This window comes from Choristoneura fumiferana, chromosome 12 (genome assembly GCF_025370935.1).
Source record: "Choristoneura fumiferana chromosome 12, NRCan_CFum_1, whole genome shotgun sequence".
Taxonomy (NCBI): domain Eukaryota; kingdom Metazoa; phylum Arthropoda; class Insecta; order Lepidoptera; family Tortricidae; genus Choristoneura; species Choristoneura fumiferana.
Window position 1 is genome coordinate 9,502,878 of NC_133483.1, and position 16,273 is coordinate 9,519,150.

The 16,273-nt window shown below is 39.9% G+C and overlaps 1 protein-coding gene across 1 annotated transcript in view; it reads left to right on the forward strand.

The window, feature by feature from the left end:
* Window positions 1–3,475: 3,475 nt before the first annotated feature.
* The window catches only part of LOC141433261 (cytochrome P450 4V2-like), a gene marked incomplete in the record, with an annotated part of 118,702 nt that continues 105,904 nt past the window's right edge, over window positions 3,476–16,273 (forward strand). The window contains 3 exon segments of the mRNA XM_074095225.1: window positions 3,476–3,701; window positions 8,231–8,320; window positions 10,338–10,451. Coding sequence (XP_073951326.1) covers window positions 3,542–3,701; window positions 8,231–8,320; window positions 10,338–10,451 — 364 coding nt within the window.

The following is a 16,273-nucleotide window of genomic DNA, read 5'->3' on the forward strand; positions in this document are numbered from 1 at the left end:
ATTGTTGTTGCTAATCGTTATTGTGATCAAGCGGTAAAGAAACTCAGACACATTCACAGGTGAGCGCACGCGGCGGCACGGGCCAATCCCGGCGCAGTGGCCGGCAGCGCGCGCGCACGTTACGGCCGCGCCACCGCCACGCGCCGCCTCGCTCTCTTCAGCTGATCGATCGGACCGAAAAACATCAAAACTATTATCAAAAAAATTCTCCATCATAAAAGTGTGGAGTTAAGCAAGTTTCCGTTAAACAGATAAAATCATAGTCTGATTGAGCAACTTTAGAAAACAAATCGCAAGATTTTGGTTGCAAACCCCTCACATTCTGATAATAACCATTGAAAGCGTTATTGGTCATTTTTAAATACAAATTTAAAATAAGTTTTTACCTTTATTAAATAAATAGAATTCGCGGCACTCCTAGAAAAAGACGGATATTTACTTTTTAAATAAGAAATACCTACTAGTATAGAAATAATGTAATATATTTTATTTTGTTGATTAATATTTAAAAGAGATGCTTGCAAAGTATTCAATAAAAATGTGTAAACAAATAATAAGTTGACGTTTGTAGTTGTTGTAAACAGTACAAAAAAACAATTAGATCGGACGAGTATAGCGTATGATACACATGCTTATAAGCACAATTGCAATATTGCAAGGGCAATTGGAGAGTTTTTATGGGAAGAAAACATATTTTAAATTATAAAAATACATAACGCCGAGAAACATACCAGTCACTTGATTTTTTTAAGGTCGGATTCATTACTTATATAGATAACCTTACTTTGTTCGGTTTTACGAATAAATATTTTACAGTCGCTTTTTCTTCTTGAGGAACGGAACCCTAAAAAAACATTTGTTTCGGCGCTTTTCAAATTTCAACCTATTTACTTAAAAATATGGGGATGTAAGTTCGTAAGGAATTCCAAACAAATTTACTATAAGGTATATTTATCGGAAATTTGTGTAGCTAGTAGCTATGCTTAGTAAAAATGGCTGTCTTAATTATAATCCTACCCTCCTAACTTACAACAAAGGACTTAAGTGGTCAAGAGTTCACTATGAAGAATTAGTCCTTTTGTGTTGGCAGGGTAGAATACACGTCGTATTGCCTGTGGTATTGCTAAAATTTGGCTACCCGCAAAATAATCATGTATGTTTTACCAAAGAATGGAAGAACAAAAAAAAATGTTTATATTTTATAGGGATGTATTAAAATAGATTAAACCGTAGAAGTTTTTATGTGCTATTATTGGCAGAATAGGTATCCCAAATAAATTAAATACTTCCCAAAGTTACTATTCCACGCGGACGAAGTCACCGGCAAAAGCTAGTCTAGTAACTATATAACATGCCAAAATTCGTCTGGAACAGACCCGTAGGCCTGATAATGATAGAATCCTATTTATATCGTGTATTAACTCGCGGGTACAAGAAACGAGTGTACCTTAATTTAAAGTTTTCTAAAATTCCACCCTTGAATCAGCGAAACAGGTTTTCAAAGTTGGTACGAAGTAGGATTAATTACGTATGAAGGTTGATTTTTTAATTCCAAAATTTGCATCATCTGTCTAAAACAACGTCTGTCTGTATTTGTATTTCCATGTAATCCTCCGAAAAATCAATCAAAACAAATTTAATGCGAGCGAAGCCCCGGACAAAAGCTACTTGTTTCATATACTAGTTCAGGTACAAGATTGATTCAAGTGAGAAACTTTTTGTTCAAATGTTCAAGGCAAAATGATTTAAGTTACATGCAATAAAAATTCTGGTTGAAGCAAAATTAATTAACATCCTTTGTTTCATTTTTAACCGACTTCAAAAAAGAAGGAGGTTCTGATGTTCCAATGTTGTTCACCGATTACTCAGTCAATCGTGGACACGATTTTCAAAATATTTTTTTTTATTACGAATATATACGAAAATATATATATATAAAATATATACGAAAGAGTATTCTTCTGAGGTGGTCCCATTGTCACCAAGTCAAGATCTGATGATGGGATCCTAAGGATATCGAGGGCAAACCTCAAATTTTATAGGCACATCTATGGCGATTTTTGCATTTTTAGCATTAAGATGAGCATTTAAAATCAGAAAGTATCATTTGGTAACCTGGACCTGATGAAGAAGACCGTAGATGACCAATGGAACTCATCAAAGCTAAGTAATGCTCGCTCGTCTATAAACAATCATGATTAATATATCTAGATAAGCGACTAAGAAGAAGCTTTAAGTTAATGATTCTTTCGAACTAAAGTTTGAGCTTAATGGTATCGTTGTGAGATGTACTTTGGCTACGAAATAAATAAAGATTTTTTTTACAAAAAAGTAAAACCGACTCCAAAAAATAAAAAAAAATAACAAAAAAAATGGAACCGACTACAAAACCCTTGAAAATATTTTTCAAGGTACGTACTAGCTTGAAGTCGGTGACTCAGCACGACCCAGCAGCAGGGATTGAAATCCATAGTATGTTGGTGAGGTAGATGACTAATTGTCCCACTCCTGCTGGGTCGTGCTGATATTTTCAAGGGTTTTGTAGTCGATTTTACTTTTTTGTTAAGTATATATGATCAAATAAAAGCAATTCAAATGTTTTGATGCTATTTGTTTCCATTCGAGGATAAATGGCTTAAGTTACAAATCGTATAAAAAACGTTTTTTTGTGGATCTTTATACATGCTCTGAAAAAAAACAACCAAATTCGCTACACTTGATACCCCGTAAACCGGAATGATACCCAAATTTTCGATGGAGCCATGCGCCAAAAAAGTGCTCAGGTTTACCTCAAACCAGCCTTTTAACCGTCGAGATACAGCGGTTGAATTGAGATTTTGGGATTTTACCAAATTCCCGTAGGAATTCCCGAAAATTACATCGTGGTTTTCGTTGACGTTGCATTAAAACAATCAACCCAAATTTCATTACTCGAAGCTCAGCGGTTGTTATTTCAAAGTCAAAGTCAAAAGTCAAATATATTTATTCCATTTAGACTATAACAAGGCACTTATGAATGTCAAAAAAAATCTACCACCGGTTCGGAAAAACCTCTGTTGAGAAGAATCCGGCAAGAAACTCAACGAGGTATATATTTTTAAATAGATTTACAATATTATTAAATGATATCGAGATTTTATCCCTACCTTGTGGTAATATCGGGATAAAAAGTAGGCTTTGATTTATTCCAGATGGTCAGCTATCTACAAAACAAATCCGTCTAGCCGTTTCAGCATGAAAGACTAACAAACAAACATACTCACTCACTCACTCACAAACTTTCGCATTTATAATATTAGTAGGATTGTTTATTCTTATATCGACTGAATACTGTTTCAGATATTTATTTCAACACCTTAGTTGCGAAGCATTTTAGGATAGTGCCATAAATTATTTATTAAGCTTAGCTTTTGAACTGTATGTCATTACTGTATTTAAACAATAAAAAAAAATAGTTATGTGTTGGAGCCTTATTTACGTCTGAATAGTCACACAAGAGAGACGTGTAATATTGAAGTTACTTAAGTGATTAGCGACTAACATGTTCTGGCTATTACTATTCATTGCACTGTGCATCTGGTCAATGTGCTATACATGGGAAAGGCGCAGAATACGCGAAATATATAACCAAATACCAAAACTGGGCTTCATGTCATACCCTATTATTGGACATGCATATTTATTTGGAAAAACTAATGAAGGTACACATTTTGATATTATCCTTTAAAGCAGCAGGCAAATGGCCACATTTTGGCCTGTGTCGTAGCTAGAGGGTTACAAATAGGCTCTTTGTAAGGAAAGAAAATATTGTTTAACATAAACGATAAAGAAATTATTAAGTATAAACTAAATGGTTAAAAAGTTATTAATTATAAACTGTGCCCGCGATTTCGTCCGCGTGGACGTAGATTTATCTCAGTCAGTTATTTTTTTGACTGCCTAGCACAGCTTACAAAAGATACATGCCATTAAAATAATCACTTCTTATTCATAGTTACTGAATAAATAACCTTATCCCGATTAGTTTTATCTAGACGTACCGGGTGACTTTTCTGCGACTTTTATCCCATTTCGCTTTTCTACCGCATGACGGTTTGGTGGCTTTCAACGGCTTTTTTGTTACCTATTATCCCTAAGGCTCTGGTTTCTCAGGCCAATCACACGCGACCAGCAGCATCTGCGTGGATGTGCGTCGCACCACACGAATTAACGGTGCCTACCCGCTGCCGGTGACTTAACTCAGGTCCTTTACCTGCCTTTACAGGTGCCATAAAGCACTGTCTGAACACAAAATCGGAGTACCGATGCTAGTGCGTGTCTTCTACTTTATGGAGATGTCCTGTGTTTTCCCTGTATTCGCCGACAATCTCTTTTAAGAGGACCAGGAGAACCAGGCGCCAAGCGCCCTTTACACCCTCCAACCTATAAGCTGAACTCTATTAAATATGCTTAACTATATTACTTTATGTGAGGCAACTCACATTGGTTATGCATTTCATCATTATCAGCCGGAAGACGTCCACTGTTGAGCAAATGCCTCCCCCTTAGAACGCCACAATGAACGACAACTCACCACTTGCATCCACCGGTTTCCCGCAATTTTCACAATGTCATCAGTCCACCTAGTGGGAGGCCTGCCAACGCTTCGTCCTCGGTTCGTGGTCGCCAATTGTGGACTTTTCTCCCCCAACGGTTAGGTTAAGTTATTTTCCTTATAATTATTGCCTTATATATTAGGTTATTTGGTTATTCTTCGAGCGATGTGCCCCGTCGGTGTTTCCAGTTATGTATTTTTCCCTTACTTTTGTATTGATACTTTTGTATTCACAAAAAGGTTATATAGTTAACCAAAGCTTCGGGTATCTAAAGTAACAGTATGATCATTATCCAGACATCAGCAGGCCTCCCTTAGAACACCACAATTAAGGACAACTCCCCACTTGCATCAACCGGTTGCCTACAACTCTTGCAATGTCATCCGTCCAGATGGCCTAGATAGGCCAATAGGCCACAAACGGCTAACGTTCAACTAACAGTCATTGTGTCAAAAGAGTTCTTTGAATTTTTTTACATTGAATTGACATAGGTATCTTTTTTACTTGTGAACCGATTCGTTAATCCAAGAAAACTACCTACCTACAATACATCAACGTCGGTGAATTGCAGGATTAGCGCGAGCAAACGCACAAACAAACAAACTGACAAACAGACAATTTTAAAAATCATTGGTTTGGGATCTATTGCACTCAAGAATATTTATCGCAAATATTACGCCGTAGTAAATTTTGTATCAAAAATACTAAAAAGTTAAAAATAAAATTAAACCTTAAAAAACCAAGCTTTTATTACTTGTAAGGAAAAAGAACTAAAAAGTTAGAAATAATTTGAATCATATAACAAATATACCGTTTTATAGGTACATTGTATTAAATCTTTGCGTTTTTAGGGTTCCGTAGTCAACTAGGAACCCTTGTAGTTTCGCTATGTCTGTCTGCCTGTTTCTGTCCGTCAGCGGCTAAGCTCAGAGACCGTTAGTACTAGAAAACTGTAATTTGGTACTAATATACTATCAGTCACGCCGACAAAGTAGTAAAATAAAAACATATAAAACAATTTTTTTAGAGTAGGTACCATAGATGTAAAGTGGGGATGATTTTTTTTTCTCATCCAATCTTGTAGTGTAGGGTATCGGTGGATAGGTTTTTTAAGACCATTAGGGGGTTGCTGAGACGATTTCTCTATTCAGTAATCTGTTTGCGAAATATTAAACTTTAAAATGCTAATTTTTATTCAAATCGAGCGTCCCCCTCCCCTCCTCACCCCCTCACCTCTAAAATCTCATAATCAGGAAAATTATAGCGGCTAAGATTGCTTAAGAATTATTAGAAGTTTAAGAGTAAAAAGCAGCCTAAGGTATAAAACATACCTAAACTTGCAAGATTCCGTACAAAATACGAAATTCTTAGAAAAATATTATTTGATTTTTTCGTAATGGCTACGGAACCCTATCCTGGGCGTGACCGACACGCTCTTGGCCGGTTTTTTTATCACATTCCTAATAATAAATAAAAGCGTGTTTCATTTTAATGAAATAATACAGAACATTTAAAATATTACACCTTCTTTATTTTTCTTGTCGTCACGATGTAACACGCTTTTGTTTATAATAATTGGGAATGTGATAAAAACGCAGATTTAGGGGCTGTTTCACCATCCATTGATTAGCATTAACCGACGGTTAAATGTGATGCCGTCTCCGTCTATTCGAACAAAACAAATAGAGACGGCATCACACCTAACCGCCAGTTAACACTAATCAATGAATGGTGAAACAGCCCCTAAATACAATGTACTTATAAAACGGTATATTTCTTATCTGATTTTAATAACATTTTAACTTTTTAGTTAGGCTTAGAATTTATTATACATATAACTCAATACATTTATTATTATTATTAATACAACATAACACAGCACAAATCATAATAAGTCAATAATACTAAACAAAAAATAATAACAAAATATCAAAAAATCTAAATGAATAAAATAATAATAAATTAAATAGTTGAGCCAGTTTAGTTAGTTTATTAACCTTTTAGTTCTTTTTATTTTTAACGGAATATCTACCACAAAAATAAGCTTGACAAAGGATACAAAATAAATGTATTTCATACTTTTTACACGCTTTATATTTATTAACTTCACCTTTCTAATCTAACGTAATCTTTGACCCACTTCCTGTTGTAGTATTAACACGAAATTTGGCGTTTACGGGTAATTTTGATGATAATACAATAATTTGGTATATCATGGTCAAAATATTACGCACAGGACTTATGACCCTCACACACATGAGTAATATTTACCTCGACGTTTCAGCAAAAGTGGCCGTGGTCACGAGTAGACTGAAATGTGGGGTGTCAAGTCTGCCTAGCAGTGCGAGTCCTTCGAACTACCCGCACTTGATCACAAATAGTATCGGCACTCGTATCACGAACTACCCGCACTTAAGACACTTATAAGTGTCGGCGTCGGGATGAATGTTCTGAGGGCTGATCGGACGTTGTTAGTGTTGTGTCGGTGTGATGGGGTGACAAACAAAAATGACCAAGTTTTTTTTTTTTTTTTTTTTTTATTCAACTGGATGGCAAACGAGCAAGTGGGTCTCCTGATGATAAGAGATCACCACCGCCAATAGACACCTGCAACACCAGGGGGATTGCACATGCGTTGCCAACGTAGAGGCCTAAGATGGGATACCTCATGTGCCAGTAATTTCACCGGCTGTCTTACTCTCCACGCCGAAACACAACAGTGCAAGCACTGCTGTTTCACGGCAGGATTAGCGAGCAAGATGGTGGTAGCAATCCGGGCGGACCTTGCACAAGGTCCTACCACCTGCAAGTGCGGGTAGTTCGAAGGACTCGCGCTGCTAGGCAGACTTGACACCGCACATTTCAGTCTACTCGTGACCACGGCCACTGTAATGTTGCCGAAACGTCGAGGTAAATATTACTCGTGTATGTTAGCGTGATAAAGCCGGTGCGTGGTATTTTGACTATGAGTGACAATCAAGAAAGTTTAAGACATTATAATATGGTATCATGCACGTTATCTGATGATGGAGCCGAAAGTTAGGCACTGGGACTCTAAGATAGTACAACGTAACCTTAGCCGTGTTTGGGTTTGTTTGAATCATCTTAGGATATGTACTTTGTTCAATATTTATTATTCAGGGCCTGTTGAAGAATCAGTAAGGCACGCAATGAAAGTCCAAGATAGAACAATATAACCTAGCCGTGTTTGGGCTTTTTAGAATAATCTTAGGGTACAGTTTGACTTTGACTTATCTGATGATGGAGCGGTCGTGCAAGTTTACAATTAAATCGTGTAGTAGTTTATTGTAATAATCTACTTTAAAATAAATCTACGAAATGAAACGTTATCATATCATACAAAAAATTGCCAATAGTTTTCAAAGTGAATCGTCATAAAGTTAGTTGGTTGTTCCAATATAAGTGAAATTTGGACAAAAGAAGTTCGAAAAAAAGAACGAACACTACAAGAATTCAGACCAAGAATCCAGTAGACGGAACCTAAAGTATGACGGCAGTCGACCGTATATATTTTTAACAAAACTTATTTGTTACGTATATATATTTACGGCATGATAATACAATGTCGATGAGACTCGTAAAAACAATAAATAGTAATAATTTTTTTTTTTCAGAACGAATGGATGGGTTAATAACTATTGCAAAAAGGGCAATTGAACTAGGTGGTCTCACAAGTGTGTGGATGGCGAATAGATTATATATTGGTAAGTACTTTACTTTTTTCAATTAAAGATAAGTGCTGAGGGCTAGTCGGACTCGTACACAGGGATTTAATTTAAGAATTTGTTAATGTCATTTATATTTTATGATATTTAACTCAGTCAGATTTTATTGTGCTGCAGTCATAAATTAAAGAGATTTCGTGTTTTACTCGTAATACCAAAAATGATACCTGGTGAAATACATTTAAAACCGTTTTGAAAGGAATTTTAGTAATTGCACACCAAATAAATAATTGCCTATCAATTTATTCTCATCATTTATATACTTTTGTACATCAATTAAATTATTTCAATACAAATAAACTTAATGTTTAGCAAAACTAGTACTTCAGATAATTCGAAAATATAGATCAGCACGAAATTACTTTTTTCCTCTAATGCGAGACAAATAAATTTTATTAGGTACAAAAATACTTCAATCACATCAAAAATACTGCACAGAAAATTAACTAGAGCGTGCGTAGATGATACTCATTCTCATAGCAAAATAACTTTTATTGACAATTTGGCATCGGAAAATTAGGTAGGTACGACGACGAGCGGAGCGAGAAGGAGCGTTAGGTACAATTGCGACCACAACGCGCGAATCGAGCGAGTAAAGCGAGCGCGCCGCGGTAGCGGCCGGCGACGCGCCAGAACCTAATTTATCTTACTAATATTATAAACGCGCAAGTTTGTATGGATGGATGCTTGTTTGGATGTATGTTTGTTACTCTTTCACGCAAAAATTACAGAACGGATTTGAATGAAATTTGGCACACAGGTAGGTAATATTACCCTGGATTAACATATAGGCTACTTTTTATCCCGATATTCTTGGAAAATTCAAATACTCGGACGTCGTAGTGATCGGACGTGACCATTGAAATTCGCAATGGTTAAATTAATCACTGCAAAAATCGTGATCTAATTTTTAAAACCAAACTTTAAATATTGTGTTAATATGTATAAAAAGTAAATCTAGGCCAACATGCATTTTGGCTGTTTTTTATAAGTTTTTTAACTTATTGCCTTATTGGTAACTTAAGATATCAATTACATTACTGTAACTATTAACTTAATTACCTACGCGAACTAATTTGCGGGCTAAAGCTATATATGCAGAGGCTTATGACCAAGAGGCGGAATTTCCATAGCAAAAATCAAATGTCAAGAGGGATTGACCATTGTGTTTTATCGACTGTCGATGTTTAATTGTCAGTTAGCACGATATGTTTTAGGTAATTAAATTATACCTGTAATGGGGGAGGCCTTTGTCCTGCAGTGGGACACTATAGGCTACCAAAAAAAATAGACCTGTGTGTTTGTTACAATTTAAACATAAAATCGAAACGGAAATGTGAAACAGTGTAACTGACGATAGACTAACCTTCATTCAAAATAACAGAATCGAAATCTACCTATATCTGTACTAATTTACTAAAGTTTATTCATCTTGTCAGTTTTAACAAAAAAATTACATTATTTTCTCTACATTGTCACCATTTAAACTAAAAGAAGTAAGAGAATAATTTAAAATGAAGAGAAGGACATTACTTGATCCATTTGTTAATCGTTTGCTTTTACGATTAACCATTTTCGTTAACACGGGAACTTAATAAAATAATACGTATGATAACTCAAGCGACATCAAATGTAAAATGTGACGTGACGTAATTTATTTTAATTAAGATACAAGTGGCTTACCAATCAAAGAGGTCAAATGTTACAGAATAATGTTAAAAGTCGGTAACATGCGAAAAATCGATAACTGGAATAGTCTATAAAACACAATGGTCAATCCCTCTTTACATTTGTTTTTGCTATGAGAATTCCGTTCCTTGATTATGACAAGGGACAGAAGATATTTGGGGAGGATGGTATATCAATAATCATGCCATTTGTTAAATAAGAATCACCAAGTTCTTAACCCCAAAGCTTTCATTTTTCAATCGATACAGTTAATATATTTAGTGATGCATGATTTTCACATTTCAAATCATTTCTTTATTTTCAACAGTTGTGTGTGATCCTAACGTAGCCGAAGTAGTTCTTAAGCATTGTCCAGACAAAGATGACACCACAATGAGGATTATGCGCTCATTTACCGGTAACGGAAGCGTATTTACTACAGGTTAGTTTAGTAGGGTGAATTTAAAATAATTGATTATTTAAAATAACTGAATTTAAAATAATTGATTTTCCCGTTCTCATGTGAATTTTGGAAAGTCCTCTCTCAATGCTCCTCTACATTCCCCAAGCAAACTACATGCCCAATTTTAGCTAACTACCATTTTTTTAGCAAACGAGCAGGCGGATCGCCTGATGGTAAGCGATTACCGTCGCCCATGGACACCTGCAACATCAGAAGAGTCACAAGTGCGTTGTTAGCCTTTAAGGTAGGAGCACGCTCTTTTCTTGAAAACTTGAAGGTCATATCGGCCCGGGAATACCGCAGGCAATAGTTCATTCCAGAGTTTTGCTGTGCGAGGCAGGAAATTTCTGGAAAAACGCACAGTAGAGGACCGCCAACCATTTTGTTGGGTACTTGTATAATTGTTACGTTTTATGTCTACCCGAATAAACTATTGTTACTCTGCTGCCTGCCTTTCAATACGTAACTGGCGACGAGAAAGCTAAAATAGACAATAATTAAGGTGTTTTGTTGTGATTAGACGTGAAAGTACCTAAAAATAAGTGACTATGCCGTACGGTAAAATCGAAGCGTTCGATCTATCGTCGCGAAAGTGGACGATGTACGTAAATCGCGTTAAACAATTCATCCTTTTGAACGGTATCAGTGAGGACCTATACGTAGCTACATTAATAACTGTAGTCGGCGAACCCACGTACGATCTCATGTGCGACCTTTGTGCACCGAACGCGCCGGAAACCAAAACGTTCGACGAGCTCATTCAAATAGTGCAAGACCACCTTGAGCCCAAGCGTTCCGACATCGCCGAGCGCCACGTCTACCGGCAGCGCCGGCAGAGGCCCGGCGAGGAACTCAGCTCCTATTTGCAACTCCTGAAGCATCTAGCGAGCACATGCAACTTTAGCGACAAACTGGAAGAAAACTTGCGAGACCAGTTCGTGTCCGGGCTCGCGAGTGACGAGATGCGTAGCCGGTTGTTCGCCGAGGAGAATCTCAGCTATAAGCGGGCAGTGGAGTTAGCGTTGGCTCTCGAGGCTGCGGATAGGCATGCGGAGACCAGCGGTAGAGGAGCAGCGGGAGCGGCGAGCGTGAGCGCATCCGGCGCTGAGCTCGCCGGCGCCGTGCAGGTGCACCGGCTGGCGCGCGCGCGCGGGCTCGGCGGCGGCGGCGGCGGCGGCGCCGCGGGGCGCGCGCGCGCGCTGCTGCCGGCGGTGCGGCAAGCAGCACGCCCCCGAGCGGTGCCGGTACAAGCAGTTCAACTGTGACGAGTGCGGAGCGAGAGGCCATCTCAAGGTCATGTGCAGTAAGAGTGGTGGTGCTAACGGTAGTGAAAGTAAGGTACGGAAGAATCATTTTTATTTGGACCTGGAATCTGAAGGTGAGGACAGTGACTTTTTTAACATTTACGTTGACGGTTCTAGTGATAAACCTTACATGGTGAAATTGATCGTAGAGGATTTACCTATCGTATTTGAAGTCGATACGGGTAGCAAGATATCAGCTATCAATGAAATATTTTATAAAGATACTTCAAAACACATGATGTCGTTGAGTCAGATCTTAAGTTACGATAGTATACTGGCAATGTTATTAAGCCGCTCGGTGTCATCAGTGTAAGTGTGCGTTATTGTGAGGGGCACGAGCCGCCGCGCGCGGCCAGCGGTCTGCCGTTGTACATTATACCCGGCGGCGGCCCACCGCTACTTGGCCGTACGTGGTTACGTTCGTTACAACTTAATAATATAGAAATTAAACTACATCATTTGGAATCACGTGACACCGCTGATGAGGCCGAACGCATCGTGAATGAACTAGCTAATGAATTTCCAGATGTCTTTTCGCCCGGTTGGGTACTTGTTCCGTTCAATTTGCATTAAAATTGAAAGATCACGAACCGATGTTTCATAAAGCCCGAAATTTACCGTTAGCCTTACGAGAACCTGTCGAGAAGGAGTTGGAGCGTTTAGTTAAGGAAGGGACCATCAGGAAGGTAGACCACGCGGAGTACGGCACTCCTATTGTACCAGTCATAAAAAGTGTGGGAGTATACGAATATGTGGAGATTATAAGGTCACTATCAATTCAATTTTAAAACGGGAACCATATCCTCTACCTCGAATCGAGGAGCTTTATGCAGCACTTAGCGGCGGCACAATATTTTCTAAAATTGACTTGGCCCACGCTTACGAGCAGGTCATCCTCGAGGAGGGGTCCCGAGCATGTACGGCAATTAGTACACACGTCGGTACATTTGAATATATTCGCACTCCTTATGGTTTAAGCTGTATACCGGAAAAATTCCAAAAGTTAATGGAAGAGGTAGTTAGGGGTTTCGATGACATCTGCGTATCAGGAGTCTCAAAAGAAGATCATATGAAAAACCTACGTGAGGTTATTCACAGGTTACATACAGTAGGCCTTAGAATCAAGTTGGCTAAATGTGATTTTTTTTAAACCTAGGGTTGCTATTTAGGCCATATAATAGATAAGCACGGGCTTCACCCAGACGACAGGAAGGTCAAGGCACTAATGGATGCTCCCCATCCTCAAGACGCGCAACAATTAAGAGCCTTTTTAGGTCTTGTCAACTATTATGGCAGATTCATTCCCAAATTAAGTACTATTTTATATCCTTTACATCAATTACTTAAAAGGAAAACTGAGTGGAATCGGAGTCCGGAATGCAAAGAGGCTTTTATAACAATAAAAAAAATGTTAACAACCGATAATGTATTGAATCAGGCGTTACTTTGCGGAGGTCCATATCAATGAACTAAAATAATTTCCTTGCTCACCCGCGACCTTACGATAGCTAAGCTTATGCAAAATATGCGTGTTCATGCAGTTCCTCCACCTCCACACTGTAAGAACACACACAAATCACACAAACCCATCTATCACCACCACCACACTACACTGACGCGTTTCGAACTCAAACAGAGCTCATCTTCAGAGTGACACAACCGTACACCATGCTACCAGTTGTACTCAGTTGTTCGAAACGCGTCAGTGTAGTGTGGTGGTGGTGATAGATGGGTTTGTGTGATTTGTGTGTTCTTACAGTGTGGAGGTGGAGGAACTGCATGAACACGCATATTTTGCATAAGCTTACCTATCGTTAGGTCGCGGGTGAGCAAGGAAATATATTTTAGTTCATTTAACCGATAATGTTTTAGCGCACTATAATCCTAAGTTGCCGTTAGTACTCAGCGTGGATAGTTCAGCATATGGCATTGGTGGCATTTTAGCGCATAGGTATCCCGACGGTTCGGAAAAACCGGTTTGCTGCGTGTCGCGTACGCTATCGGAATCCGAAAAGTCATACAGCCAGTTAGACAAAGAGGCGTTGGCAATTTTTTATGGCGTAACAAAAAACCATCAATACTTATATGGTAGGAAGTTTGTTATTCGCACCGATCACAAGCCGCTATCGTACATATTCGGTGAAAACATTGGCATTCCGCAAACGGCAGCTAGCCGCCTACAGAGATACGCGGCGCGGCTCGCGGCATACAACTTCACAGTGGAGTGGGTCGCGTCCGCGGCCAACGCGCCAGCCGACTGCCTCTCGCGTCTGCCGCTCGCCGCGTCGCCCGCGACCGCCCGGGACGATCACGCGCAGGCGGACAGCTGTTATCTCCATTATGTGGAGAACGAATTCCCTATAAGCTATAGGCATATAGCGGAAGCTACAAAGGTAGATCCGATTTTGCGAAAAATTTATGACTATATTATAAATGGTTGGCCACAAAGCGTCGAAGTGACACAGGAAATGGCATATTTTCATAGGAAAGCGAATTTATATGTTGAACGTGGGTGCATAGTTTATAATTACAGAGTTGTCATTCCACCCAAATATCGCGATTATATTTTACGAGAATTACACGAGGGTCACCTAGGCGCGTAAAAATGAAGAGCATCGCACGCAATTATGTGTACTGGCCCGGGTTGGACGCGCACATCGAAGAGCTGTGCCGCGCGTGTGCCGCGTGTCGCAGCAGCGCGCCGCGCCGCCGCACGCGCCGCTCACGCCCTGGGAATTCCCGATGCGCCCGTGGCAACGACTACACGCCGATTTTGCCGAGTACAATGCTAAACATTATTTGATAGTCGTAGACAGTCACAGTAAGTGGATTGAGGCAATTCAAATGAACAGTACGGCCGCTAAGTTTGTGATAGCCAAATTTAGAGAAATATTTTCGAGTTCGGATTACCCTTACAGATGGTGACGGATAACGGGCCACCGTTCTCGTCGCGCGAAATGGAAGCCTATTTTGACAAAAATGGCATCATTCATAATCTGACGAGTCCTTATAGACCCAAAGGTAACGGGCCGCAGAGAACGCGGTCAAGTCTGTTAAGCATTGCATTAAGAAAGCATCCTACGAAGGGGCAGACGTCGAGCGAGCCATCTGCAAGATGCTTTTCCAGTACAGGAACTGTCCGCACGCTACTACAGGCGTGGAGCCGGCAGTGGCCCTGCTGGGGCGCCGGCTGCGGGGCCGGCTGGACGCGCTGCTGCCGCGCGCGGAGGCGGCGCAGGACGTGGCGGCGCGCGTGCACGCGAGCCAGCGCCGCCAGGCCGACACAGCGGGCGGGGCGCCGCGCGCCGCGACTCCGGGAGACCGTGTCCTGGTACGTGATTACACCAAAAGCAGGGAAAAATGGGCCGAAGGAATAGTTAAAGAACGTGTCGGACCTCGTTCGTATGACGTAGTTCTTCCGTCAGGGGTTGCGGCTAGACGACACATCGATCAGATCTTGACACCTAACGAGAGACCCGGTGCGAAAAGATATTCATTAGCTGGTATTTCGGCGGGGGACAGTGCGTCTCAGGAACAGTTGATTGTGGGAGGCACCGGAACGGCGGGAGAAACCCCGACCATGGCCGAAGGTCATGTTACAAATGCCGATAGTGGGCCCGAGTCGGTGGATTGCGGCCCGCAACCGGCCGAGGACTCGGAGTCATTCGAACTGGCGTCGTCCTCCCCCCCCCCGCACCGGTGCGTCGCATTAATTTACGCCCACGTCCATTACAGAAAAAAAAAAATGTAATACCTTAAACGAGCGAAGCTTGGTCGCCCAGGCAATCTATTTAAATTTAATTGCTCAAGTTAAAATAGGTATTAAAAATAAACATTGGAGTACTTCTATCATTGTTGTATTTTGTTCGTTATTAGATAAGGAGGTGTAGGGTAATGTTCTGTAAAACCTAAAAGTTATATAGATACGAGTATATAGATTGTATTGGTTATATAGGTCGTAATGTTACAATTAAATAATTTAAGTTAATATTTAGATAAGGAGGTGTTGGGTACTTGTATAATTGTTACGTTTTATGTCTACCCGAATAAACTATTGTTACTCTGCTGCCTGCCTTTCAATACGTAACTCATTTAAATGGTGAGGATGGAAGTGTTGTCGCGTAGGTCGGTGGCGAAAGGATTCGGCAGGGATCAACCCGAATAACTCGGAGCATTCCCCGTTGTACATGCGGTAGAGGATGCACAGTGAAGCTACATCTCTACGCAGCGCCAAAGAATCAAGTCGATCAGAAACTCGTTGGCACCCGACTATTCGAGTCGCTCTCCGCTGTAAACAATAACATAAAGAAAACATAAACATTAAAACAAAAAGTCCAATTTTCACCCTTTCCCATGAGAATTTCGGCAAATTATCTCTTAATGCTTCTCTTCACTCCCGAAGCAACCTTCATTCCAAATTTCAGCTTTCTACGACCAGTTAAAACGATAAATCCTGTTTTTTTCCCGTTAACGTCAGACTTTCGGGGAAATCCTTTT